This window comes from Bombina bombina, chromosome 2 (genome assembly GCF_027579735.1).
Source record: "Bombina bombina isolate aBomBom1 chromosome 2, aBomBom1.pri, whole genome shotgun sequence".
NCBI classification, from domain to species: Eukaryota; Metazoa; Chordata; class Amphibia; order Anura; family Bombinatoridae; genus Bombina; species Bombina bombina.
In genome coordinates, this window is record NC_069500.1 from 679,764,531 (window position 1) to 679,792,392 (window position 27,862).

The 27,862-nt window shown below is 38.4% G+C and overlaps 1 protein-coding gene across 1 annotated transcript in view; it reads left to right on the top strand.

Moving 5' to 3' along the window:
• Positions 1 to 27,862, top strand: part of DENND4C (DENN domain containing 4C) — a 474,079-nt gene that overhangs the window by 426,947 nt on the left and 19,270 nt on the right. The window contains 2 exon segments of the mRNA XM_053702651.1: positions 22,821 to 22,974; positions 23,088 to 23,152. Coding sequence (XP_053558626.1) covers positions 22,821 to 22,974; positions 23,088 to 23,152 — 219 coding nt within the window.

The following is a 27,862-nucleotide window of genomic DNA, read 5'->3' on the forward strand; positions in this document are numbered from 1 at the left end:
TTAGGAATTGGCTCTTTGGGATATTTTCTTTCCATTTCTCATGGTGGCAGCTAGCTGCCCCACCTGCAAAGCATGCAGAAGAGGGGTAAAGACTAAAAAATTCAAGTCCAATCAGACTGGAGAAGAATTTACTATCAAAGATCTGATTAGATGTCAAAATACGGGGATAATCTACCTTATGGAATGCTCATGTGGGCTCCAATACATCGGCCAAACCTCTAGAAGCCTCAGAGATAGGCTCAGAGAGCACATACTGTTGATCGAAAAACAAAATAAAGAAACAACACTTTATAAACATTTTGCCAGGAAGCACAATGGTAGAATACAAGACATGAAATTTATAGGTATACAAAAAGTTGCCAAGAACTGGAGAGGGGGTAATTTTGAAAAGAGCCTCTTAAAAGCAGAATCCAAATGGATCTTCTTATTAGACTGCTTACACCCGAAAGGTCTGAATAATAGGGAGGATCTTACCTACCTCTTCAATTTATGATATGTATCTGCCAATGTCCTCATAGGACAGTATAAAATTCCTCTCCAAAGACTTTTTAAAAAAACAAAAAGACCTTTGAATCATCTGGGCTATTGAACAACTAGTCTATATAAAGACACAAGCTAGACTTATAAGATAGTGCTGTATCATTTAGAATTCTATAAACCAGCTGTTTTAAAGCTTCTGGGTTATTACACAATTTAGCCTTTATAAAGACCTAAATTTATAGAAGGTCCGGTATCGTATATATCCAATCCAAAGTCTCATTATATAGGCATTGTAGCCCTCCACCCAAATATATAGAAGTTCATCCATTTTTACTCATTAATTGCGTATCATTTTTTGTCTGCTTAAGGTTACCCTTCACCCTACCACATATTTGTTTACCATCTTCTGTTTGATCTTCTGATCACCATTAAAATCTAAGCTCCACAATACTATATAATTGTGGGTTAGAATGATTTAAAAGTAGGTTTTGCAGATTCAATCTTCAAAGCAATTAGTGTGGACATCTATACAGTTATCCTATTAACATAAGAAGAAGGCTTTTTCCTCTATTTTCCTCTATTGTTCTAGTTCTCAACTATTAAACAGCAAATGTAGACTGTTTCCTATTTATGTACCCTTTTATATATATACCCTTAATTACATTCATGAGCATACACTTGAATGTTTCTTTCTCTGACATAGAAATTTATACACTGGACTTGTCCAGCTATCACTAGTTTCCTTATTCAATTACTATGATGGCGTTGTAATTTAATATATTTAAGCGACCAGAATCAGGTACATATCCCTTTTATTTCTCGCTAAATATGAGATACCATGTCCTGGTTTTATCTATATCTTTATATACATATAACTAATTTTACATATCAGATAGATGGACAACTAAGTCCAAATTGTTTCTATTGGGACTTTGTATTCTCTATGCTCAAATTTTGGAGCAAACGAGATATATATATATATATATATATATATATATATATATATATATATATATATATATATATATATATAAATACATTCTAGGACTTTTTTAATAACTAAGCAGTTTGCCCTCTGTAAATAATTCATCACATGTTAATTTCTTCCTCCTCTCACTATGATTCTGATCTTTTATAAAATAAATTAAAATAACTTTATTTCTTATAAATATGCGAGATCTTACCATCTGAGCATGGCTCAATGACATTGAAGGATCCATAAAAGTATATACAACTTCTCTTCTCTTTATGAAATGTCAAACATATCTCAAAATATTTTAACAATATGTTAACACATATTATAATATTTAAGATCACTTAATCCACTACCAGTGTATCTTAAACACACTTTGACAATATGTTAACACATATTATAATATTTGAGATCATTCAATCCATCTACTAGTATAATGATGGATATATAAAATATGGCTATAGAAAGAAAATATTATCTGACCCCTTTGGACTTAAGAGAAATAGATAACAAAACCGTTATTTAATTTCCAAAAATACTTGCCGTTATTGTTTTTATTGTTTCCTTTGTCCCACTGACATAAAATATGTGTTAGTTTTTTGTAAATCTCAATGTTTGTGATTACATAGCCTTTATCTATCGTTATAACGTTTGGGGGCCAATAGTGCCTTGACACTTATCCCCTTTAGCGACACATTGGTGGGCATTGTTCTGACATCTTTATCCCCAGGGCTCTCTAAGGATTTAATATACTAGATGGGAGGCGTAACTGACAGCCGCATATATTAGCATTGTACAGCATGCTAATGTTGCTAGCGGCCTGTCTATGTAATATCGCCGGACCGGAAATGACGTCAACGGTTACGTCACTACCGGGTAGCTCCGATATTGGGCTTGAAACTGGTAAGCCAAAACAAAGATACCGGCAATTGAGAAAGAAACAACTGGATAAATCTAAGGCCATATACATGCCTTTTGAATTACCTATATATTTAGATATGTATAAAATTAATCCGGGAAAATTTATATACTTCCGGTTTGCCATATGGGGGAATCTTTTAGATGTTACACAGGAAGTGATGCTACACTTTATGGGGGAATCTTTTAGATGTTACACAGGAAGTGGAGGGGAATCTTTTAGATGTTACACAGGAAGTGATACTACACTTTATGGGGGAATCTTTTAGATGTTACACAGGAAGTGGAGGGGAATCTTTTAGATGTTACACAGGAAGTGATGCTACACTTTATGGGGGAATCTTTTAGATGTTACACAGGAAGTGGAGGGGAATCTTTTAGATGTTACACAGGAAGTGATGCTACACTTTATGGGGGAATCTTTTAGATGTTACACAGGAAGTGGAGGGATTTGGCGCCCAAACAATACAATTAATCAATTAAACTACCATATAGGCTACTTCTAAACTGTATATAAGGCCAGCTGCCATTACCAATATTCTAGTCTTGAGAAAGGCCCTTTTTTGAGGGCAGAAACGCGTTGACATATTGGTAAGCATTACTTTAATCTTTACTTCATTCTCATATTGGATACACTATGTTGTGAATTTCTTTTTTTACAGGGACACTTTTTAGGATACCATAGGAGCAGCTGACAGGTGCTAGGATCCATTCAGCTACTTCAGCAACCACACTCAGGAATTTGGATCTGTCAAAGTAACTAACATTGGAAGGAATCAATTTCCTCACTTTCACCTTGCTTTTCATCACCCATTTTTTCCATTTTTTAGTTTTGATTGACTTATTTTTGTTCTTCACTAACATTTGTTGATCAACTTTTTGAACACTTTTTTGGATTATATTTTATATTTTATTATTTTTTATTTTTTATGTTATTGCATATTGTGTATTTTATTTTTTATGTTATTGCATATTGTGTATTTTATTTAATTATATCTTAACCTCACTGGATTAAGTAGCTAGCATTTTTATATCCATTTGCACTAACTCACTATTTGATTGTATTTATACAATTATTTTGCTACCCCCTTTTTTTGCACTGCAGTGCATTTTTCTATTTTTTGTAACACTATTTTTGTAACACTAATTTTGAACACTATTGTTTGTATTATTGTTTATTAGTTTTTTGCTTGATGCACTTGCTACAGTTGTACTTAGGCTAATTCTGTTTTATCAGTATACACTCTTATTCTGGTGTACCACTCACACTGATCACCTGTTATTACCTCTGTTTTTATTGTAATTATCAGCTTTGGCCCTTTGAGCCGCTTCTGTAAGATATTCCTGTATTTGTAATTTTATTTATATGTGCTTTTTACATTTTTTATATATAGTCTTTTATTACTGATGCTTTTTAACATGGTTCATTAAATAATCTTCTTTTATCTCTCTGTGAGTATATTTATCCCTTGGCCTCTTGTTGGCGCTGTATTCACTTCTTACTACTTGTGCATATTTTTTGGAGGTTGGTTAGGATCTCTGTTTGGATACAGCTTGGGGATTACCTTAGCGCTTGTACACACACCCTTTTTCATAATTGTGCCAGTTCCAGTTCTGGAACAGGGTCTGGGCTTTTACTCAAATCTATTCATTGTACCAAAGAAGGAGAATTCCTTCAGACCAGTTCTGGATCTAAAAATATTGAATCGTTATGTAAGGATACCAACATTCAAAATGGTGACTATAAGGACTATTCTGCCTTTTGTTCAGCAAGGGCATTATATGTCTACAATAGACTTACAGGATGCATATCTTCATATTCCAATTCATCCAGATCACTATCAGTTCCTGAGATTCTCTTTTCTAGACAATCATTACCAGTTTGTTGCTCTTCCGTTTGGCCTAGCAACAGCTCCAAGGATCTTTTCGAAGGTTCTCGGTGCCCTTCTCTCTGTAATCAGAAAACAGGGTATTGCAGTATTTCCTTATTTAGACGATATCTTGGTACTTGCTCAGTCTTTACATTCTGCAGAATCTCATACGAATCAATTTGTGTTGTTTCTTCAAAGACATGGTTGGAGGATCAATTTACCAAAAAGTTCCTTGATTCCTCAGACAAAGGTAACCTTTTTGGGTTTCCAAATAGATTGTGTCCATGACTTTGTCTCTAACAGAAAAGAGACGTCTGAAATTGGTTTCAGCTTGTCGAAACCTTCAGTCTCAATTGTTCCCTTCGGTAGCATTGTGCATAGAAATTCTAGGTCTCATGACTGCTGCATCAGACGCGATCCCTTTTGCTCGTTTTCACATGAGACCTCTCCAGCTTTGTATGCTGAACCAGTGGTGCAGGGATTATACAAAGATATCACAATTAATATCCTTAAATCCCAATGTTCGATCTTCTCTGACTTGGTGGTTGAATCACCATTGTTTAATTCAAGGGGCCTCTTTTGTTCGTCCAACCTGGACTGTGATCTCAACAGATGCGAGTCTTTCAGGTTGGGGAGCTGTATGGGGATCTCTGACAGCGCAGGGGGTTTGGGAATCTCAGGAGGCGAGATATCCAATCAACATTTTGGAACTCCATGCAATTTTCAGAGCTCTTCAGTTCTGGCCTCTTCTGTAGAGAGAATCGTTTATTTGTTTTCAGACAGACAATGTCACAACCGTGGCGTATGTCAATCATCAAGGTGGGACTCACAGTCCTCAGGCTATGAAAGAAGTATCTCGGATACTTGTATGGGCGGAATCCAGCTCCTGTCTAATTTCTGCGGTTCACATCCCAGATGTAGACAATTGGGAAGTGGATTATCTCAGTCGCCAGACATTACATCCGGGCGAATGGACTCTTCACCCAGAGGTATTTCTTCAGATGGTTCAAATCTGGGGACTTCCAGAAATAGATCAGATGGCCTCTTATCTAAACAAGAAACTTCCCAGGTATCTGTCCAGATTCAGGGATCCTCAGGCGGAAGCAGTGGACGCGTTGTCGCTTCCTTGGAATTATCATCCTGCTTATATCTTTCCGCCTCTAGTTCTTCTTCCAAGAGTGATTTCCAAAATTCTAATGGAGCGTTCGTTTGTACTGCTGGTGGCTCCAGCATGGCCTCACAGGTTTTGGTATGCAGATCTCGTTCGGATGGCCAGTTGCCAACCTTGGACACTTCCGTTAAGACCAGACCTTCTATCTCAAGGCCCATTTTTCCATCAGGATCTCAAATCATTAAATTTGAAGGTATGGAGATTGAACGCTTGATTCTTACTCATAGAGGTTTCTCTGACTCAGTGATTAATACTATGTTACAGGCTTGTAAATCTTTGTCTAGGAAGATTTATTACCGAGTCTGGAAGACTTACATTGCTTGGTGTTCTTCTCATAAATTCTCTTGGCATTCTTTTAGAATTCCTAGAATTTTACAGTTTCTTCAGGATGGTTTGGATAAGGGTTTGTCTGCAAGCTCCTTGAAAGGTCAAATCTCTGCTCTTTCTGTTCTTTTTCACAGAAAGATTGCTAATCTTCCTGATATTCATTGTTTTGTACAGGCTTTGGTTCGTATCAAGCCTGTCATTAAGTCAATCTCTCCTCCTTGGAGTCTTAATTTGGTTCTGAGGGCTTTACAGGCTCCTCCGTTTTAACCTATGCATTCTCTGGATATTCAATTACTTTCTTGGAAAGTTTTGTTCCTTTTGGCCATCTCTTCTGCTAGAAGAGTTTCTGAGTTATCTGCTCTTTCTTGTGAATCTCCTTTTCTGATTTTTCATCAGGATAAGGCGGTGTTGCGGACTTCATTTAAATTCTTACCTAAGGTTGTGAATTCTAACAACATTAGTAGAGAAATTGTTGTCCCTTCATTGTGTCTTAATCCTAAGAATTCTCTGGAGAGATCTTTACATTCTTTGGATGTAGTGAGAGCTTTGAAATATTATGTTGAAGCTACTAAAGGTTTCAGAAAGACTTCTAGTCTATTTGTTATCTTTTCTGGTTCCAGGAAAGGTCAGAAGGCTTCTGCCATTTCATTGGCATCTTGGTTAAAGTCTTTGATTCATCATGCTTATGTAGAGTCGGGTAAGTCCCCGCCTCAAAGGATTACGGCTCATTCTACTAGGTCAGTTTCTACTTCCTGGGCTTTTAGAAATGAAGCTTCTGTTGATCAAATTTGCAAAGCAGCAACTTGGTCTTCTTTGCATACTTTTACTAAATTCTACCATTTTGATGCTTTCTCTTCCTCTGAAGCAGTTTTTGGTAGAAAAGTACTTCAGGCAGCTGTTTCAGTTTGATTCTTCTGCTTATTATTTCAATTTTTTTGATTTGGGTTGTGGATTATTTTTTCAGCGGAATTGGCTGTCTTTATTTTATCCCTCCCTCTCTAGTGACTCTTGCGTGAAAGTTCCACATCTTGGGTATCTGCTATCCCATACGTCACTAGCTCATGGACTCTTGCTAATTACATGAAAAAAAACATAATTTATGTAAGAACTTACCTGATAAATTCATTTCTTTCATATTAGCAAGAGTCCATGATGCCCACCCTTTTTGTGGTGGTTATGATTTTTTTGTATAAAGAACAATTATTCCAAATTACTTCTTTTTTATGCTTTCGCTCCTTTCTTATCACCCCACTTCTTGGCTATTCGTTAAACTGAATTGTGGGTGTGGTGAGGGGTGTATTTATAGGCATTTTGAGGTTTGGGAAACTTTGCCCCTCCTGGTAGGAATGTATATCCCATACGTCACTAGCTCATGGACTCTTGCTAATATGAAAGAAATGAATTTATCAGGTAAGTTCTTACATAAATTATGTTTTTCATTTCTTTCGTAACTTTAAAGGTTTAAAGTCTTCCTCTCCCTCCTCCAAGCCGGAGCAGTCCAAGTCCTCATGGAGACCCAATCAGACTTGGAATAAGGGGAAGCAATCAAAAAAGCCCTCATCTGAGACTAAGTCAGCATGAAGGGTCTGCCCGCAGTACGGGATTGGATCAAGTGGGGGGCAAACTTTCCTTGTTTCGTCAAGTGTTGATATAGAATCTGTGGGCTGTGGACATAGATTCTCAGGACATAGAATCTCAGGGTTACAAAATAGAATTCAAATCTCGTCATCCCAGGGGCAGATTTCTCCTCTCAAGGTTATCTGCGGATCAGGTAAAAAGAGAGTCATTCTTAAGCTGCGTTCAGGACCTTTCTTCCCTGGGAGTGATTGTTCCAGTAAGGGAACAGGGTCTAGTCTATTCAAATCTTTTTTTTTGGTTCACAAAAAAGAGGGAACTTTTCGACCCATTTTAGACCTAAAGTGTCTCAACAAGTTTCTCAGGGTACCGTCCTTCAAAATGGAAACCATTCCATTCTTCCTTTGGTCCAAGAGGGTCATCGTGAACCCATCCACAGGGAGCATCACTAGTTCCTGAGATTTGCTTTTCTAAACAGGCATTTTCAGTTTGTTGCTCTAACGTTTGGCCTTGCCACAGCTCCCATAAATTTCTCCAAGGTTCTAGGGGCTCTCTTGGCAGTTGTCAGGTCTCAGGGGATTGCGGTGGCCTTACCTGGACGACATATTGGTTCAGGCGCCATCTTTTCAACAAGCAAACTCTCATACAGAGATCTTGTTGTCTTTTTTCGTTCCCACGGATGGAAACTGAATCTGGAGAAGAGTACCCTTGTTCCAGCTACATGGGTGTGTTTCTTATGAAACTCCAAAAGAAAGGGTGCTCCAGCCTTTGCAGTTTAAAGTAAAATGACCTTTATTGTGCCATGGTCCACAAAACAAACGTTTCAGACCTACATCAGGTCCTTAGTCATGTCTATCTGTGTATGCAGAGAGACTGCCTTTATACAAGTAAACAGGTGTAAAACAATTACACAGGTGAAAATCAACTACACATTAAATTGTACAACAGCGCCATCTAATGCTGACAATTTTTATAACATTCAAAGATGGTATTTCTTATCTTAAGCAAGCACTGCGTACAATGTGTATTGATAAAATTTCAAAAAGGCACAGTTAAAACATATACATACAGTCCCTATGCATATAATTAAAAAATGGGAAGCTACATTTTCATTATCAAAAACAATCATAATAAGACAGAATCCAAAGTAATCCTAGTAGCGGAATAGCAACCATCATATATACAAAAATGCAGGTACAAAAGATATGAACAGCGCAAGGATGTATACAAATAGCCCAAGAATATATTGATGTATGTAATTTGTGCAAACATTCTGAATACCTTATATGTCAATTTTAAATTTTTACATTTTGAATTTTTAACCTGTATGGGCAATCTTTATCATTTATATCAGATAAAGTGTTTACCTAAAGAGAGACCAATCAAAATCTTTATTTAGACCCTTAGGTTTCAAAGCTTGTAGTTTGTTAATCCAAAACATTTCCTTGACCTTAAAGGGACAGTATACTGTAAAATAGTTTTTCCCTTAATGTGTTTACAATTGCTTTTTTTACCAACTGCAGAGTAAAAAATGTATGAAAATTAGCTTTTTAAGGCTTATTTGTGTATATTAAAGCTCTGATTTTGTGTTTTGAAGCCACAGCCTAATAAAATGGGTTGAGCTTGTAGGTATAATCAGATCTCATTACTGTATCACATTGTGCACATATACCTGCTTATTTATCTTATATCTGTCCTTAAAACAATCACCAGTACTTTGAGAGAACAATGGAAAATCAACATTTTATTACCTTATCTCTGCTTTATCACACTGGGAGTGTAATTTCTTCTGCTGGCTGTGTTTGCAAAGCTTATCTATAGCTGGTACGCGCGGCCACAAACTTTCAGAATAGGTGGGGATACCACATGCTAAATTAACAATTTCAAATGCCAATATAAGGGTAAAGGAGCTACTTGTAAACAATTTAATACACTCCAGCAGGTAAAGTGGATCATTGGGAACAAATTAAAGGGGAGAAAATTTTTGAGTAAACTGTCCCTTTAAGGATAAATTCTCTGTCTCCACCCCTCATGGGGATATCTACTCTTTCTATAATTTAGAAGCGTAATTGGCTGATGTCATGGCCAGCTTCAATAAAATGTGACGATACAGGGGCATCCTTATTTTGACATCTTATATTGGATTTATGTTGTGTAATCCACTCTCTGGCCTCCCTACAGGACTCTCCAATGTAAAAAAAAAAACACAGACATTTAATAAGATATACTATAAACTTGGACCTACATGTTAGATACTGTTTAATCCTATATTTTGTACCTTGTGTAGAGTGGTGGAAGATTTCTCCCTTTATCATGGAATTGCAATTACTGCAATTCAGGCATGGATAACAGCCTGTCTGTCCTGGACCTATAGTTCTCTAAATATTTATTTTATCACTGCCTATGTCCGCTCAAACCAAATAGTCTTTGATATTCTTATTGCGTTTATACGCTGACATGGGAGGATTGTCAAATACTCTCACCAGGGGATTAAGATTTTTAAGATATGCCAGTGTCCTCTGAGTATGTGGTTGATTTTATTACTGTGATTGTATTTACTTATAAAGATCAACCTATCCGCTTTATTATCCCTTCTCTGTTCAGGTACCTTTTGGAGCATAACCTCTTGTTTCTGTTTATCTACCTGAACAGAAAAGGGATAATAAAGAGGATAGGTTGATCTTTATAAGTAAATACAATCACATGAGTAATAAAATCAACCGCATACTCAGAGGACACTGGCATATCTTAAAAGATCTTAATCCCCTGGTGAGAGTATTTGATAATAAAGAGGATAGGTTGATCTTTATAAGTAAATACAATCACATGAGTAATAAAATCAACCGCATACTCAGAGGACACTGGCATATCTTAAAAGATCTTAATCCCCTGGTGAGAGTATTTGACAATCCTCCCATGTCAGCGTATAAACGCAATAAGAATATCAAAGACTATTTGGTTTGAGCGGACATAGGCAGTGATAAAATAAATATTCAGAGAACTATAGGTCCAGGACAGACAGGCTGTTATCTATACCTGAATTGCAGTGATTGCAATTCCATGATAAAGGGAGAAATCTTCCACCACCCTACACAAGGTACAAAATATAGGATTAAACGGTATCTAACATGTAGGTCCAAGTTTATAGTATATCTTATTAAATGTCCGTGTGGTTTTTATTACATTGGAGAGTCCTGTACGGAGGCCAGAGAGCGGATTACACAACATAAATCCAATATAAGATGTCAAAATAAGGATGCCCCTGTATCGTCACATTTTATTGAAGCTGGTCATAACATCAGCCAATTACACTTCTAAATTTATAGAAAGAGTAGATATCCCCAGGAGGGGTGGAGACAGAGAATTTATCCTTAAGGTCAGGGAAATGTTTTGGATTAACAAACTACAAACTTTGAAACCTAAGAGTCTAAATAAAGATTTTGATTGGTCTCTCTTTAGGTAAACACTCTATCTGATATAAATTATTAACGCCTAGATTTAGAGTTTTGCGTTAGAAGGGGTGCCTTAGCTACGCATGTTTTTTTTCCCCCGCACCTTTTAAACAACGCTGGTATTTAGAGTTCTATTTAGGGAGCGTACAGGCATATTTACCGCCACTGCAACTCTCAATACCAGCGTTGCTTACGGGTGCGGCCAGCTTCAAAAACGTGCTCGTGCACGATTCCCCCATAGGAAACAATGGGGCAGTTTGAGCTGGAAAAAAAGCAGCGTTCAGCTCCTAACGCAGCCCCATTGTTTCCTATAATTAAGGTAGGAAAAATCAGATTGAAGTACAATCGGATTGGCTGATTGGATCAGCCAATCAGATTGAGCTTGCATTCTATTGGCTGATCGGAACAGCCAATAGAATGCAAGCTCAATCTGATTGGCTGATCCAATCAGCCAATCAGATTGAACTTGAATCGGATTGGCTGATTCAGCCAATCAGATTTTTCCTACCTTAATTCCGATTGGCTGATAGAATCCTATCAGCCAATCGGAATTCGAGGGACGCCATCTTGGATGACGTCACTTAAAGGAACCTTCATTCGTCGGGAGTCGCCGGAAGAAGAGGTTGGATCCGCGTTGACTGCTTCAAGATGGTCCTGCTCCGCGCCGGATGGAAGAAGATAGAAGATGCCGCCTGGATGAAGATGTCTACCGGTCCGGATGCCCTCTTCTTGCCGGATAGGATGAAGACTTCGGACCCTCTTCTGGACCTCTTCTTGCCGGATAGGATGAAGACTTCGGACCCTCTTCTGGACGGATCGGTGATACCCGGCGTGGTGAAGATAAGGTAGGAAGATCTTCAGGGGCTTAGTGTTAGGTTTATTTAAGGGGGGTTTGGGTTAGATTAGGGGTATGTGGGTGGTGGGTTGTAATGTTGGGGGGGTATTGTATGTTTTTTTACAGGCAAAAGAGCTGTTTTCTTTGGGACATGCCCCGCAAAAGGCCCTTTTAAGGGCTGGTAAGGTAAAAGAGCTGTAAAATTTTTATTTTAGAATAGGGTAGGGCATTTTTTTATTTTGGGGGCTTTGTTATTTTTTTAGGGGGCTTAGAGTAGGTGTAATTAGTTTAAAATTCTTGTAATCTTTTTTTATTTTTTGTAATTTAGTGTTTGTTTTTGTAATTTAGTGGGGGTTTTTTTGTAATTTTAGTTTAGTTGATTTAATTGTAGATAGTTTATTTAATTAATTTATTGATAGTGTAGTGTTTAATTGTAACTTAGGTTAGGATTTATTTTAAAGGTAATTTTGTAATTATTTTAACTAGGTAACTATTAAATAGTTATTAACTATTTAATAGCTATTGTACCTGGTTAAAAGAAATACAAAGTTGCCTGTAAAATAAATATTAATCCTAAAATAGCTACAATATAATTATTATTTATATTGTAGCTATATTAGGGTTTATTTTACAGGTAAGTATTTAGCTTTAAATAGGATTAATTTATTTAATAAGATTAATTTTATTTCGTTAGATTTAAATTATATTTAACTTAGGGGGATGTTAGTGTTAGGGTTAGACTTAGCTTTAGGGGTTAATACATTTATTATGGTAGCGGCGAGGTCCGGTCGGCAGATTAGGGGTTAATACTTGAAGTTAGGTGTCGGCGATGTTAGGTAGGGCAGATTAGGGGTTAATACTATTTATTATAGGGTTTTTGAGTTGGGAGTGAGGCGGATTAGGGGTTAATACATTTATTATAGTAGCGGTGAGGTCCGGTCGGCAGATTAGGGGTTAATAAGTGTAGGTAGCGGCGACGTTGGGGGGGCAGATTAGGGGTAATAAATATAATATAGGGGTCGGCGATGTTAGGGGCAGCAGATTAGGGGTACATAGGGATAATGTAGGTTGCGGCGGTGTGCGGTCGGCAGATTAGGGGTTAAAAAAAATTTAATAGAGTGGCGGTGATGTGGGGGGACCTCGGTTTAGGGGTACACAGGTAGTTTATGGGTGTTAGTGTACTTTAGAGCACAGTAGTTAAGAGCTTTATGAACCGGCGTTAGCCCATAAAGCTCTTAACTCCTGACTTTTTTCTGCGGCTGGAGTTTTGTCGTTAGAGTTCTAACGCTCACTTCAGCCAAGACTCTAAATACCGGCGTTAGAAAGATCCCATTGAAAAGATAGGATACCCAATTGACGTAAGGGGATCTGCAGTATGGAAAAGTCGCGGCTGGAAAGTGAGCGTTAGACCCTTACCTACAAGACTCTAAATACCAGCGGCCGGCCAAAACCAGCGTTAGGACCCCCTAACGCTGGTTTTGACGGCTAACGCAGAACTCTAAATCTAGGCATAAGAGTGCCCATACAGGTTAAAAATTAAAAATCTAAAATTGACGTATAAGGTATTCAGAATGTTAGCCCAAGAATATATTGATGTATGTAATTTGTGCAATCTGTATATATCCTTGCGCTGTTCATATCTTTTGTACCTGCATTTTTGTATATATGATGGTTGCTATTCTGCTACTAGGATTACTTCTGGATTCTGTCTTCTTATGATTGTTTTTGATAATGCAAATGTAGCTTCCCATGTTTTAATTATATGCATAGGGACTGTATGTGTATATGTTTTAACTGTGCCATTTTGAAATTTTGTCAATACACATTGTACACAGTGCTTGCTTAAGATAAGAAATACCATCTTTGCATGTTATAAAAATTGTCAGCATTAGATGGCGCTGTTGTACAATTAATGTGCAGTTGATTTGCACCTGTGTAATTGTATTACATCTGTTTACTTGTAAAAAGGCAGTCTCTCTGCATACACAGATAGACATGACTAAGGACCTAATGTAGGTCTGAAATGTTGTTTGTTTTGTGGACCATGGCACAATAAAGTTCATTTTACTTTAAACTGCAAAGGCTGGAGCACCCTTTCTTTTGGAGTTTCATTTGATGTGGATTCGGTGGCTGCTTCCTGGCTCCTGTGCCTAATTGTTTGGCTGCTGTTCCCTACCTTTTGCTTATTTAAAGGGTGTGTTTCTTAGGGACCATCATAGATTCCCTATCTATGAAGATTTTTCTGACGGAGGTCAGAAAATCCATACTTCTCTTTTCTTGCCTCCCTCTACACTCTACTGTTTGTCCATCAGTGGCTCAATGCATGGAGGTAATTGGTCTGATAGTTGCTTCCATGGACATCATTCCCTTTGCTCTATTCCATTTGAGAGCTCTGCAATGATGCATGCTCAGACAATGGAACTGAGACCATTCAGATCTGTCTCAGAGGATAGATCTGGACCAGTTGACAAGAGACTCTCTCTCTTGGTGGATTTCTCAGGATCATCTGTCTCAGGGCACATGATTCCGGAGACCCTCCTGAGTGATTGTGACCATGGACGCCAGCCCTAGAAGGCTGGGAAGCAGTCTGGACGTTTAAAGGCTCAGGGCCCTTTGAACTCGGGAGGAGTCTTCTCTCCCCATAAACATCTTGGAGTTGAGAGCGATCTTCAATGCTCTGATGACTTGGCCTCAGTTGTCCTTAACCCAGTTTATCAGGTTCCAGTCTGACAAAATCACCTTAGTGACTTACATCAACCACCAGGGAGGAACTCAGAGTTCCTTGGCCATGAAGGAGGTGGCTTGGATTATTCAGTGGGCGGAAGCTCACAATTGTCTTCTATCTGCCATCCACATTCCAGGAGTGGACAACTGGGAGGCGGATTTTCTGAGCAGACATACTTTTCATCCCGGGTAGTGGGCTCTCCATCTGGAGGTGTTCTCCAGGTTAACCCTCAAGTGGGGGGTGCCGGAGTTGGATCTGATGGTGTCTCGTCAGAACACCAAGCTTTCAAGGTACGGTTCAAGGTCAAGAGATCGCCAGGCCGCCCTCATAGATGCTCTGGCGGTTCCTTGTAATTTTGGTCTAGCATACCTGTTTTCTCTGTTTGCGCTCCTTCCACGATTCATTGCTCATATCAAACAGGAGAGAGCATCTGTAATTCTAATAGCTCCTGCATGGCCTCGCAGGATCTGGTTTGCAGACCTAGTGAAGATGTCATCTCTTCCTCCTTGGAGGTTACCTCTGAGGAAGGACCTTCTAATTCAGGGTCCTTGTCTCCATCCAAAACTCGTTTCTCTGAAGCTGACTGCATAGAGATTGAACGCTTAGTTCTGCCTAAGCGTGGGTTTTTTAAATCAGTCATTGATACCATGCTTCAGGCTCACAAGCCTGTTACTAGTAAAATGTACCATAAGGTATGGCGTAATTACCTTTATTGGTGTGAATCGAAGGGCTACTCTTGGAGTAGGGTCAGGATTCCTAGAATTTTGTCTTTTCTCCAGGATGGTCTGGAGAAAGGGTGGTCAGTCAGTTCTCTGAAGGGTCAGATTTCTGCATTATCTATTCTTTCACATAAGCGTCTGGCGGATGTGTCAGATGTTCAATCTTTTTGTCAGGTCCAGGTCAGAATCAGGCCTGTGTTTAAACCTGTTGCTCCTCCTTGGAGTCTTAACCTAGTTCTTAGAGTTTTGCAGCGGGCTCCGTTTGAGCCAATGTATTCCAAAGAAAGCTGTTATCTTGGAAGGTTTTATTTCTTATTGCTATTTCTTCTGCTCAGAGAGTTTCCAAACTCTCGACTTAGCAGTGCGATTCGCCTTACCTTATTTTCTATGCGGATAAGGCGGTCCTTCGTACTAAATAGGAATTTCTCCCTAAGGTGGTTTTGGATCATAAGAATAAGTCTTTTGCATAACTTGGATGTTGTACATGCTCTAAAATTTTACTTACAGGCTACTAAACATTTTCGCCAGTCTTCTGCCCTGTTTGTTTCTCTGGAAAGCGTAAGGGTCAGAAGGCCACTTCTACTTCTCTTTCCCTCTGGTTGAGAAGTATGATTCGTTTTGCTTATGAGATTGCTTGACAGCAGCCTTCTGAGAGAATTACGGCTCATTCCACTAGGGCTGTCTCCTCTTCTTGGGCTTTCAAAAATGAAACTTCTGTGGAACAGATTTGCATGGCGGCAACATGGTCCTCTCTGCATACTTTTTCCAAATTTTACAAATTTGATCCTTTTGCCTCGGCTGAGGCCTCTTTTGGGAGAAAAGTTCTTCATGCAGTGGTGCCTTCTGTTTAGGTCTACCTGTCTTGTTGTCCCTCTCTGTTCATTCTGTGTCCTCTAGCTTGGGTATTGGTTCCCACTACTAATTGGAATGATGTTTTGGACTCTCCATGTCTTAGGAAAGAAAAGAAAATGCATGCTTACCTGATAAACTTTCTTTCTGGACATGGAGAGTCCACGACCCCACCCTTAGGATTAGACAGTAATTTCTTTCATGTAATTAGCAAGAGTCCATGAGCTAGTGACGTATGGGATATACATTCCTACCAGGAGGGGCAAAGTTTCCCAAACCTCAAAATGCCTACAAATACACCCCTCACCACACCCACAATTCAGTTTTACAAACTTTGCCTCCGATGGAGGTGGTGAAGTAAGTTTGTGCTAGATTCTACGTTGATATGCGCTCCGCAGCAAGTTGGAGCCCGGTTTTCCTCTCAGCGTGCAGTGAATGTCAGAGGGATGTGAGGAGTATTGCCTATTTGAATGCAGTGATCTCCTTCTAAGGGGTCTATTTCATAGGTTCTCTGTTATCGGTCGTAGAGATTCATCTCTTACCTCCCTTTTCAGATCGACGATATACTCTTATATATACCATTACCTCTGCTGATTCTCGTTTCAGTACTGGTTTGGCTATCTACTATATGTAGATGAGTGTCCTGGGGTAAGTAAGTCTTATTTTCTGTGACACTCCTAGCTATGGTTGGGCACTTTGTTTATAAAGTTCTAAATATATGTATTCAAACATTTATTTGCCTTGACTCAGAATGTTCAACTTTCCTTATTTTCAGACAGTCAGTTTCATATTTGGGATAATGCATTTTAACATTTTTCTTACCTTAAAATTTGACTTTTTCCCTGTGGGCTGTTAGGCTCGCGGGGGCTGAAAATGCTTCATTTTATTGCGTCATTCTTGGCGCGGACTTTTTTGGCGCAAAAATTATATTTCCGTTTCCGGCGTCATACGTGTCGCCGGAAGTTGCGTCATTTTTTGACGTTATTTTGCGCCAAAAATGTCGGCGTTTCGGATGTGGCGTCATTTTTGGCGCCAAAAAGCATTTAGGCGCCAAATAATGTGGGCGTCTTATTTGGCGCGAAAAAATATGGGCGTCACTTTTGTCTCCACATTATTTAAGTCTCATTTTTTATTGCTTCTGGTTGCTAGAAGCTTGTTCTTTGGCATTTTTTCCCATTCCTGAAACTGTCATTTAATGAATTTGATCAATTTTGCTTTATATATATGTTGTTTTTTCTCTTACATATTGCAAGATGTCTCACGTTGCATCTGAGTCAGAAGATACTACAGGAAAATCGCTGTCAAGTGCTGAATCTACCAAAGCTAATTGTATCTGCTGTAAACTTTTGGTAGCTATTTCTCCAGCTGTTGTTTGTATTGATTGTCATGACAAACTTGTTAAAGCAGATAATATTTCCTTTAGTAAAGTACCATTGCCTGTTGCAGTTCCTTCAACATCTAAGATGCAGAATGTTCCTGATAATATAAGAGATTTTGTTTCTGAATCCATAAAGAAGGCTATGTCTGTTATTTCTCCTTCTAGTAAACTTAAAAAATCTTTTAAAACTTCTCTCCCTACAGATGAATTTTTAACTGAACATCATCATTCTGATTCTGATGATTCCTCTGGTTCAGAGGATTCTGTCTCAGAGGTTGATGCTGATAAATCTTCATATTTATTTAAAATGGAATTTATTCGTTCTTTACTTAAAGAAGTCCTAATTGCTTTAGAAATAGAGGATTCTGGTCCTCTTGATACTAAATCTAAACGTTTAAATAAGGTTTTTAAATCTCCTGTAGTTATTCCAGAAGTTTTTCCTGTCCCTGATGCTATTTCTGCAGTAATTTCCAAAGAATGGGATAATTTGGGTAATTCATTTACTCCTTCTAAACGTTTTAAGCAATTATATCCTGTGCCGTCTGACAGACTAGAATTTTGGGACAAGATCCCTAAAGTTGATGGGGCTATTTCTACCCTTGCTATACGTACTACTATTCCTACGTCAGATGGTACTTCGTTTAAGGATCCTCTAGATAGGAAAATTGAGTCCTTTCTAAGAAAAGCTTATCTGTGTTCAGGTAATCTTCTTAGACCTGCTATATCTTTGGCTGATGTTGCTGCAGCTTCAACTTTTTGGTTGGAAACTTTAGCGCAACAAGTAACACATCGTGATTCTCATGATATTATTATTCTTCTTCAACATGCTAATAATTTTATCTGTGATGCCATTTTTGATATTATCAGAGTTGATGTCAGGTTTATGTCTCTAGCTATTTTAGCTAGAAGAGCTTTATGGCTTAAAACTTGGAATGCTGATGTGGCTTCTAAATCAACTTTACTTTCCATTTCTTTCCAGGGTAACAAATTATTTGGTTCTCAGTTGGATTCCATTATTTCAACTGTTACTGGTGGGAAAGGAACTTTTTTACCACAGGATAAAAAATCTAAAGGTAAAAACAGGGCTAATAATCGTTTTCGTTCCTTTCGTTTCAACAAAGAACAAAAGCCTGATCCTTCATCCTCAGGAGCAGTTTCAGTTTGGAGACCATCTCCAGTTTGGAATAAATCCAAGCCAGCTAGAAAGGCAAAGCCTGCTTCTAAGTCCACATGAAGGTGCGGCCCTTATTCCAGCTCAGCTGGTAGGGGGCAGGTTACGTTTTTTCAAGGAAATTTGGATCAATTCTGTTCACAATCTTTGGATTCAGAGCATTGTTTCAGAAGGGTACAGAATTGGTTTCAAGTTGAGACCTCCTGCAAAGAGATTTTTTCTTTCCCGTGTCCCAGTAAATCCAGTAAAAGCTCAAGCATTTCTGAAATGTGTTTCAGATCTAGAGTTGACTGGAGTAATTATGCCAGTTCCAGTTCCGGAACAGGGGATGGGGTTTTATTCAAATCTCTTCATTGTACCAAAGAAGGAGAATTCTTTCAGACCAGTTCTGGATCTAAAAATATTGAATCGTTATGTAAGGATACCAACGTTCAAGATGGTAACTGTAAGGACTATCTTACCTTTTGTTCAGCAAGGGAATTATATGTCCACAATAGATTTACAGGATGCATATCTGCATATTCCGATTCATCCAGATCATTATCAGTTTCTGAGATTCTCGTTTCTGGACAAGCATTACCAGTTTGTGGCTCTGCCGTTTGGCCTAGCTACAGCTCCAAGAATTTTTACAAAGGTTCTCGGTGCCCTGCTGTCTGTAATCAGAGAACAGGGTATTGTGGTATTTCCTTATTTGGACGATATCTTGGTACTTGCTCAGTCTTTACATTTAGCAGAATCTCATACGAATCGACTTGTGTTGTTTCTTCAAGATCATGGTTGGAGGATCAATTTACCAAAAAGTTCTTTGATTCCTCAGACAAGGGTAACCTTTCTGGGTTTCCAGATGGATTCAGTGTCCATGACTCTGTCTTTAACAGACAAGAGACGTCTAAAGTTGATTACAGCTTGTCGAAACCTTCAGTCACAATCATTCCCTTCGGTAGCCTTATGCATGGAAATTCTAGGTCTTATGACTGCTGCATCGGACGCGATCCCCTTTGCTCGTTTTCACATGCGACCTCTTCAGCTCTGTATGCTGAAGCAATGGTGCAAGGATTACACGAAGATATCTCAATTAATATCTTTAAAACCGATTGTTCGACACTCTCTAACATGGTGGACAGATCACCATCGTTTAATTCAGGGGGCTTCTTTTGTGCTTCCGACCTGGACTGTAATTTCAACAGATGCAAGTCTCACAGGTTGGGGAGCTGTGTGGGGATCTCTGACGGCACAAGGAGTTTGGGAATCTCAGGAGGTGAGATTACCGATCAATATTTTGGAACTCCGTGCAATTTTCAGAGCTCTTCAGTTTTGGCCTCTTCTGAAGAGAGAATCGTTCATTTGTTTTCAGACAGACAATGTCACAACTGTGGCATACATCAATCATCAAGGAGGGACTCACAGTCCTCTGGCTATGAAAGAAGTATCTCAAATTTTGGTTTGGGCGGAATCCAGCTCCTGTCTAATCTCTGCGGTTCATATCCCAGGTGTAGACAATTGGGAAGCGGATTATCTCAGTCGCCAAACGTTGCATCCGGGCGAATGGTCTCTTCACCCAGAGGTATTTCTTCAGATTGTTCAAATGTGGGAACTTCCAGAAATAGATCTGATGGCGTCCCATCTAAACAAGAAACTTCCCAGGTATCTGTCCAGATCCCGGGATCCTCAGGCGGAGGCAGTGGATGCATTATCACTTCCTTGGAAGTATCATCCTGCCTATATCTTTCCGCCTCTAGTTCTTCTTCCAAGAGTAATCTCCAAGATTCTGAAGGAATGCTCGTTTGTTCTGCTGGTAGCTCCGGCATGGCCTCACAGGTTTTGGTATGCGGATCTTGTCCGGATGGCCTCTTGCCAACCGTGGACTCTTCCGTTAAGACCAGACCTTCTGTCACAAGGTCCTTTTTTCCATCAGGATCTGAAATCCTTAAATTTAAAGGTATGGAGATTGAACGCTTGATTCTTGGTCAAAGAGGTTTCTCTGACTCTGTGATTAATACTATGTTACAGGCTCGTAAATCTGTATCTCGAGAGATATATTATAGAGTCTGGAAGACTTATATTTCTTGGTGTCTTTCTCATCATTTTTCCTGGCATTCTTTTAGAATACCGAGAATTTTACAGTTCCTTCAGGATGGTTTAGATAAAGGTTTGTCCGCAAGTTCTTTGAAAGGACAAATCTCTGCTCTTTCTGTTCTTTTTCACAGAAAGATTGCTATTCTTCCTGATATTCATTGTTTTGTACAAGCTTTGGTTCGTATAAAACCTGTCATTAAGTCAATTTCTCCTCTTTGGAGTTTGAATTTGGTTCTGGGAGCTCTTCAAGCTCCTCCGTTTGAACCTATGCATTCATTGGACATTAAATTTCTTTCTTGGAAAGTTTTGTTCCTTTTGGCCATCTCTTCTGCCAGAAGAGTTTCTGAATTATCTGCTCTTTCTTGTGAGTCTCCTTTTCTGATTTTTCATCAGGATAAGGCGGTGTTGCGAACTTCTTTTGAATTTTTACCTAAAGTTGTGAATTCCAACAACATTAGTAGAGAAATTGTGGTTCCTTCATTATGTCCTAATCCTAAGAATTCTAAGGAGAAATCGTTGCATTCTTTGGATGTTGTTAGAGCTTTGAAATATTATGTTGAAGCTACGAAATCTTTTCGTAAGACTTCTAGTCTATTTGTTATCTTTTCCGGTTCTAGAAAAGGCCAGAAAGCTTCTGCCATTTCTTTGGCATCTTGGTTGAAATCTTTATTCATCTTGCCTATGTTGAGTCGGGTAAAACTCCGCCTCAGAGAATTACAGCTCATTCTACTAGGTCAGTTTCTACTTCCTGGGCGTTTAGGAATGAAGCTTCGGTTGACCAGATCTGCAAAGCAGCGACTTGGTCCTCTTTGCATACTTTTACTAAATTCTACCATTTTGATGTATTTTCTTCTTCTGAAGCAGTTTTTGGTAGAAAAGTACTTCAGGCAGCGGTTTCAGTTTGAATCTTCTGCTTATGTTTTTCGTTAAACTTTATTTTGGGTGTGGATTATTTTCAGCAGGAATTGGCTGTCTTTATTTTATCCCTCCCTCTCTAGTGACTCTTGTGTGGAAAGATCCACTTCTTGGGTAGTCATTATCCCATACGTCACTAGCTCATGGACTCTTGCTAATTACATGAAAGAAAACATAATTTATGTAAGAACTTACCTGATAAATTCATTTCTTTCATATTAGCAAGAGTCCATGAGGCCCGCCCTTTTTTTGTGGTGGTTATGATTTTGTATAAAGCACAATTATTCCAATTCCTTATTTTATATGCTTTCGCACTTTTTTATCACCCCACTTCTTGGCTATTCGTTAAACTGAATTGTGGGTGTGGTGAGGGGTGTATTTGTAGGCATTTTGAGGTTTGGGAAACTTTGCCCCTCCTGGTAGGAATGTATATCCCATACGTCACTAGCTCATGGACTCTTGCTAATATGAAAGAAATGAATTTATCAGGTAAGTTCTTACATAAATTATGTTTTTTTACTAAACCTCAGGCACCTCTACACCTTTGTGTTGTCTTCTTTTTCCATTTCCCTTCGACTGAATGACTGGGGGTTATGGGTAAGGGAAGTGACACTTAACAGCTTTGCTGGGGTGCTCTTTGCCGCCTCCTGCTGGCCAGGAGTGAATATCCCACTAGTAATTGGAATGACGTGGACTTTCCATGTCCAAAAAGAAAGACATTTATCAGGTAAGCATAAATTTTATTTTTGACAATGGGCTGGTACATTAAACTTGACGCATAACTTCCATGTCATTTTTAAGGTTTCCATTAACCCATAATGCATCTATATGGATACATTTTCTTTGGTATTTGTTAGCAATACAGTTTTTTTCTTTAAAGGGATAGTAAATTGTATTAGATTGTAGTATTAATGTTTAATTATTTGTAGTTAAAACACTTTGCATTATACTTTCATTATTTCGTTTCATTTCCTTGTAATTTTAATCTGAAAATTGTTGGTTTTATGAATTCCACTGAGTTTCTATAAAATAATGTTTGCTGCCCATATTTGTCTTATGCCTCTTATCTTTTTCCCCTGCTGTAGTCAATTAAGGAAAGATGTGAATCAGGCAATATAGAGACTGTCCAAACAAGCCTGTATGGAACATAGGATAATCTAAAAGGGATTCCACATAGCTAGAAAACTAAACACTAGTTTAAACATTGTATCACTCATTACTTTATTGAAACTAAAGTTTTTTTATAGAAACTAAAAGTTTACATTTATATTTTCAATATTTAAATTATTTGTAAAAATACATTTACATAATATTTTAAGGCTAATCTTTGCTTTGAATACATAATTATGTCTAACATGCATTCACTAATTAACATCCCTTAAAAGAATCTGCCAAGAAATCCTCATCTCCTGTTCCTGATGATCTTCAAGCTGATGGCAATTTATTGGACAGCATCACTCAGAGCATCCAGCACAATGACGTCCTGAAACCCATCGGCCTTCTCTTGCAAAAGAGCAACATAGCTGGCAAACGGCAAAGGTGAGCTTCCAACAGAATGGCATATAGAGTACTTTCAGCTAGACAACGCATAATAATTAGGTTGTGGCTTACTGAAGGCTGATTCCTGATATGAGAGTATCTTTGTTTTACAGGAGCGTGTACAGAGAAATCCTATATCTTTCCTTAGTCGCCCTCGGAAGAGAAAATATTGACATTGGTAAGCTATTATCCTACTTTATGTAGCTAAACTATTGGTAAAGGCTACCCTCTGTTTGTTTTGGCTTAATAACTATGACATGTACAATAAAGTATATTTAATGGGACAGTCTAGTCAAAATTAAACTTTCACGATTCAGATAGGGCATGCAATTTTAAACATCTATCCTATTTACTTTTATTATCAATTGTGCTTTTTTCTCTTGGTATTGTTAGTTGAAAGATAAACCTAGGTAGGCTCATATGCTAATTTCTAAGCCCTTGAAGACCACCTCTTATCTGACAGTTTTTCACAGCTAGAGGACGTTAGTTCATGTATGCTATATAGATAACTTTGTGCTCATGCATGTGAAGTTACTAATGAGAGGGTACTGATTGGCTATAATGCAAGTCTGTCAAAAGAACTGAGATAAGGGGGCAGTCTGTAGAGGCTTAGATACAAGGCATTCACAGAGGTAAAAAGTATATTAATATAACCATGTTTTTATGCAAAGCTGGAGAATGGGTAATAAAGGGATATCTATCTTTTTAAACAATAAAAAAACTGGAGTAGACTGTCCCTTTAAAAATTGAATTAATGTTGCAAATGTAGATCAAATGGTTATAAAAGTGCAAAAAGAAAATGCTCAAATTTGTATGAGTATTTTATTTTTGCACTGTTGCCCTTACATACAAAGGGATTAAACACCCGTTTAAAGTAAATGTCAATTTTGATGCTAAAGTGCCTGGTTTTTAAAAATTCGATTAAAAACAGGGGCACTTTAATTCATCAAAATTTACATTTCACTTCTGTTGTGAAAATAAACTTACCTTTTAATCTTGATAACAGCTCCAGCTTCCTCTGGTTGTTGCAAGCCATTTCTGACGTCAGAAATGATGGATTGGTCATCCTCCAATCACGGCAAAAATTACCAGTTATTTGGAGTATTTGTTTTGCTGTATAATTTTCATTCGGTGTAGTACAGATGGTTTTTAATGGGGCAGTGTACACCAGAACTGTTATTGTTTAAAAAGATAGATAATCCCTTTATTACCCATTATGCAGTTTTGCATAAACACAGTTATATTATCACACTTTTTACCTCTGTGATTACCTTGCATCTAAGCCTCTGCACACTGCCCACTTATTTCAGTTTGTTTGACAGACTTGCATTTTAGTCAATCAGTGCTGACTCCTAGGTAACTCCATGTGTGTGAGCACAATGTTATCTATATGGCACACGTGAACTAACGCCCACCAGTTGTGAAAAACTGTCTAAATGCATGTAGATAAGAGGCAGCTTTCAAGGACTAAGAAATTAGCATATGAGCCTAGCTAGGTTTAGCTTTCAACCAAGATTACCAAGAAAACAAAGCAAAATTGATGAAAAAAGTAAATTGGACAGTTGTTTAAAATGACATGCCCTATCTGAATCATAAAAGGTTTTTTTGGACTTGACTGTCCCTTTAAGCTTACTAGATTTCTTAGTGTTGACAGCGACGGAAGAAACGGAATTGTCAGAAGTAGCCAGTACCTCCTTTAGCAGTAAACAAAGGTGTTCAAGCTTAAATCTGAAGCTTACTTCTTCAGAATCAGTCAAAAGATTTATACTGTCCAGATCTGAGATTTCACCCTCAGAAGCTAGACTAGACTGTCCCTTTAATGGCAGCTAGGTATGGGCATAATTCATATCCAGCATTCTTTTACAAACAAATGCCCAATATGACCAGAGGCAACAACATTCAGCTGTTTTATTCAGTGCCTGCTTTATTTGTGTGAAAGTGCCACACACAAATATCTAGATTTGCACAGATCTTTTGTGTTACACTTTCACACAAATAAATCCAACACTGAAAGTAGCTGAATGCTTCTGTCTGTGGCCATATTCTGCATTCCTTTTACAAACTTATGCCCACCTAGAGGGACGTATGGTTTTTTTGCGGATAAAGAAATATGCCCAGAGGCAGAACTTTTTTTCACTTTATGCGATATTTGTTTTTGATGAAAATGTTTCTGTTTACACTAAAGCACCACTTCAATAGCAATGTGTTGTTTAATTGGAGAATAAAACATTTTGTAAAGTTTTATAATATATTGCAGTAGCTGAAAATTGCATTGCAAATTAGCTGCAGAGAAAAACATAAGTTTTGTTAAAGGGACAGTAAAGTCAAAATTAAACTTTCATGATTCGGATAGAGCATGCAATTTTAAACAACTTATAAATTTACTTATTTTATCAAATTTACTTTGTTCTCTTTGTATCTTTAGTTGAAGAGTAAAACTGTGTAGGGCTCATAAGAGCTCAGGAGTGTGCACGTCTTTAGTACTCTATGGTAACAGTGTTTTGCAACATTGTATAACAAAGCTACATTTAATGTTGCAAAACACTGCTGTCATTGAGAACTAAAGACACATGCACACTCCTGAGCTCTTATGAGCCTAACTTCTTTTACTCTTTGATAAAAGATACCAAGAGAACAAAGCAAAATTGATAAGAGAAGTAAATTGTAAAGTTGTTTAAAATTGCATGCTCTATTCTAATCATGACAGTTTAATTTTGACTTTATTGTCCCTTTTAAGTTTTTATAATTCTCTTGAATACATTTGTTTAATTTGCTCTTGGACTAACATAACATAATTATAAGATTAAAATGTAGTAATAAAAAAGGTCCATTGCTCACAAAAACATCTTATATTCAGGAGTCAAAGCTTTGTAGACCAGGAAAGCCAAGGGGGGTGGGATAAAAAAAAATCCCTGAGAGTCATTCAATGCTCTGCAGCGCTGCTCCATATTTTACTGTTATCTTGAAACAGTGCTTAGTTTTGACCGCACTGTGTTAAGGAAAACTTACACAGTGTAGCCAGAGTACAGCACTATTTGAAGAGTACAGCCTGATTATGGATCAATGTTGCAAAGTGAAGGCGCTAACCGTTCTTGCATGTGACCCGTTCTTTCTGCAAACATGCTGCATTTTCTGCAAGGACGTCTCGGATCACAATTCTGCTTGGGGGAGATAAGAGACATTATGAGCACTGCAAAATAATACATATTTTATGGGGGGAAAATGAGAAAGCATCTTTAAATAAGGAAATGTTCAAATAATGCAGTGCATGTTCTATTGTTTTATGACAGTAGAGGAAATGGACTGTGGATTTATTGTTTCAGAAATAAATTATATAAGTGTATAAGCAGAACCACATCTACAAGAACATAAGTTAGACAGCACCTTTAAAAATTGTTTTTATGGTCTGGAGAAATTCTTCCTAAATATTTGGAGACTTAAAGGGACAATGTACCCTAAATGTTCTCCCCTTTAATTTGGTCCCAATGATCCATTTTACCTGCTGGAGTGTATTCAGTTGTTTACATATCACACCTTTATATTGGCATTTGAAATAGCTGATTTTGCCTGTGGTATCCCTACCTAAAAAGCCTCTAAAAAATGCTCTATAGAAAAGCTGTGTAAACATAGCCAGCAGAATAAATTATACTCCCAGTGGGAGATAGAAGAGATAAGTAATAAAATGTTAATTTATTTTATAAGATATGAGGAGTCCATTGATTTCATCCTTACTTGTGGGATATTAACCTCCTGCTAACAGGAAGTGGCAAAGAACACCACAGCAGAGCTGTATATATAGCCCCTCCCTTCCACTCCACCCTCAGTCATTCTCTTTGCGTGTGTTATACTAGGAAGACCTGGTAAAGTGAGGTGTTAGTTTTAGTTTCTTCAATCAAGAAGTTTTTTATTTTAAATGGTACCGGTGAGTACTATTTTCCTCAGAGGGATATGAAAGAAGATTTCTGCCCTGAGGTTGATGATCTTAGCAGTTGTAACTAAGATCCACGCTGGTTCCCACAAGACTTCTGAAGGTAACCATGAGACATCTTCAGTGTAGAGACCGGTTTCATGCTACAAGCAGCATTTAAGGTATGTGCAGCCTTTTTTATTCTGAGGAGACTTAATATATCAGAACTGGCTGGCATTTATTTCCCTGTATGGGAATGGGGTAAGCAGTATTCCTATGTTATATAAATGGTATTACTGGAGTCCCTGATTTTATTTAACCCCTTAATGACCGAGGACGTGCAGGGTACGTCCTCTAAAAAAAGGCAGTTAACGCCTGAGGACGTACCCTGCACGTCCTCAGTCTGGAAAGCAGCTGGAAGCGATCCTGCTCGCTTCCAGCTGCTTTCCGGTTATTGCAGTGATGCCTCGACATCGAGGCATCCTGCAATAACACTTTCTGGCCATCCGATGCAGAGAGAGCCACTCTGTGGCCCTCTCTGCACCGGACATCGATGGCCGGTATCGTTGGTGGGTGGGAGCCGACTTGGGAGGCGGGTGGGCGGCCATCGGTGTGATCTGGAAGGTGGAGGGGGGCGGAGCCTTCGGGGGCGCGCACGGGCGCGCGCGCGTGCACGGTGGGTGGCGGGCGGGCGCGTGCACGGGGCGGGAGCGGGTGGGAACCGCTACACTACAGAAAAAAAGTAAAGAGTAAGTGTATTAAAAAAAATGAAATAAACATTTTAAAAATAAAGCATTTAAGCGATCTGGAAGGGGTGGGGGGTTGGTATTGGGGGGGGGGGGGAGCTACACTACAGAAAAAGGAATTTTTTTAAATAAAAACACATATTTTCACTAAAATGGGTACTGGCAGACAGCTGCCAGTACCCAAGATGGCGCACATTAAGTCAGAGGGGGAGGGTTAGAGAGCTGTTGGGTGGGG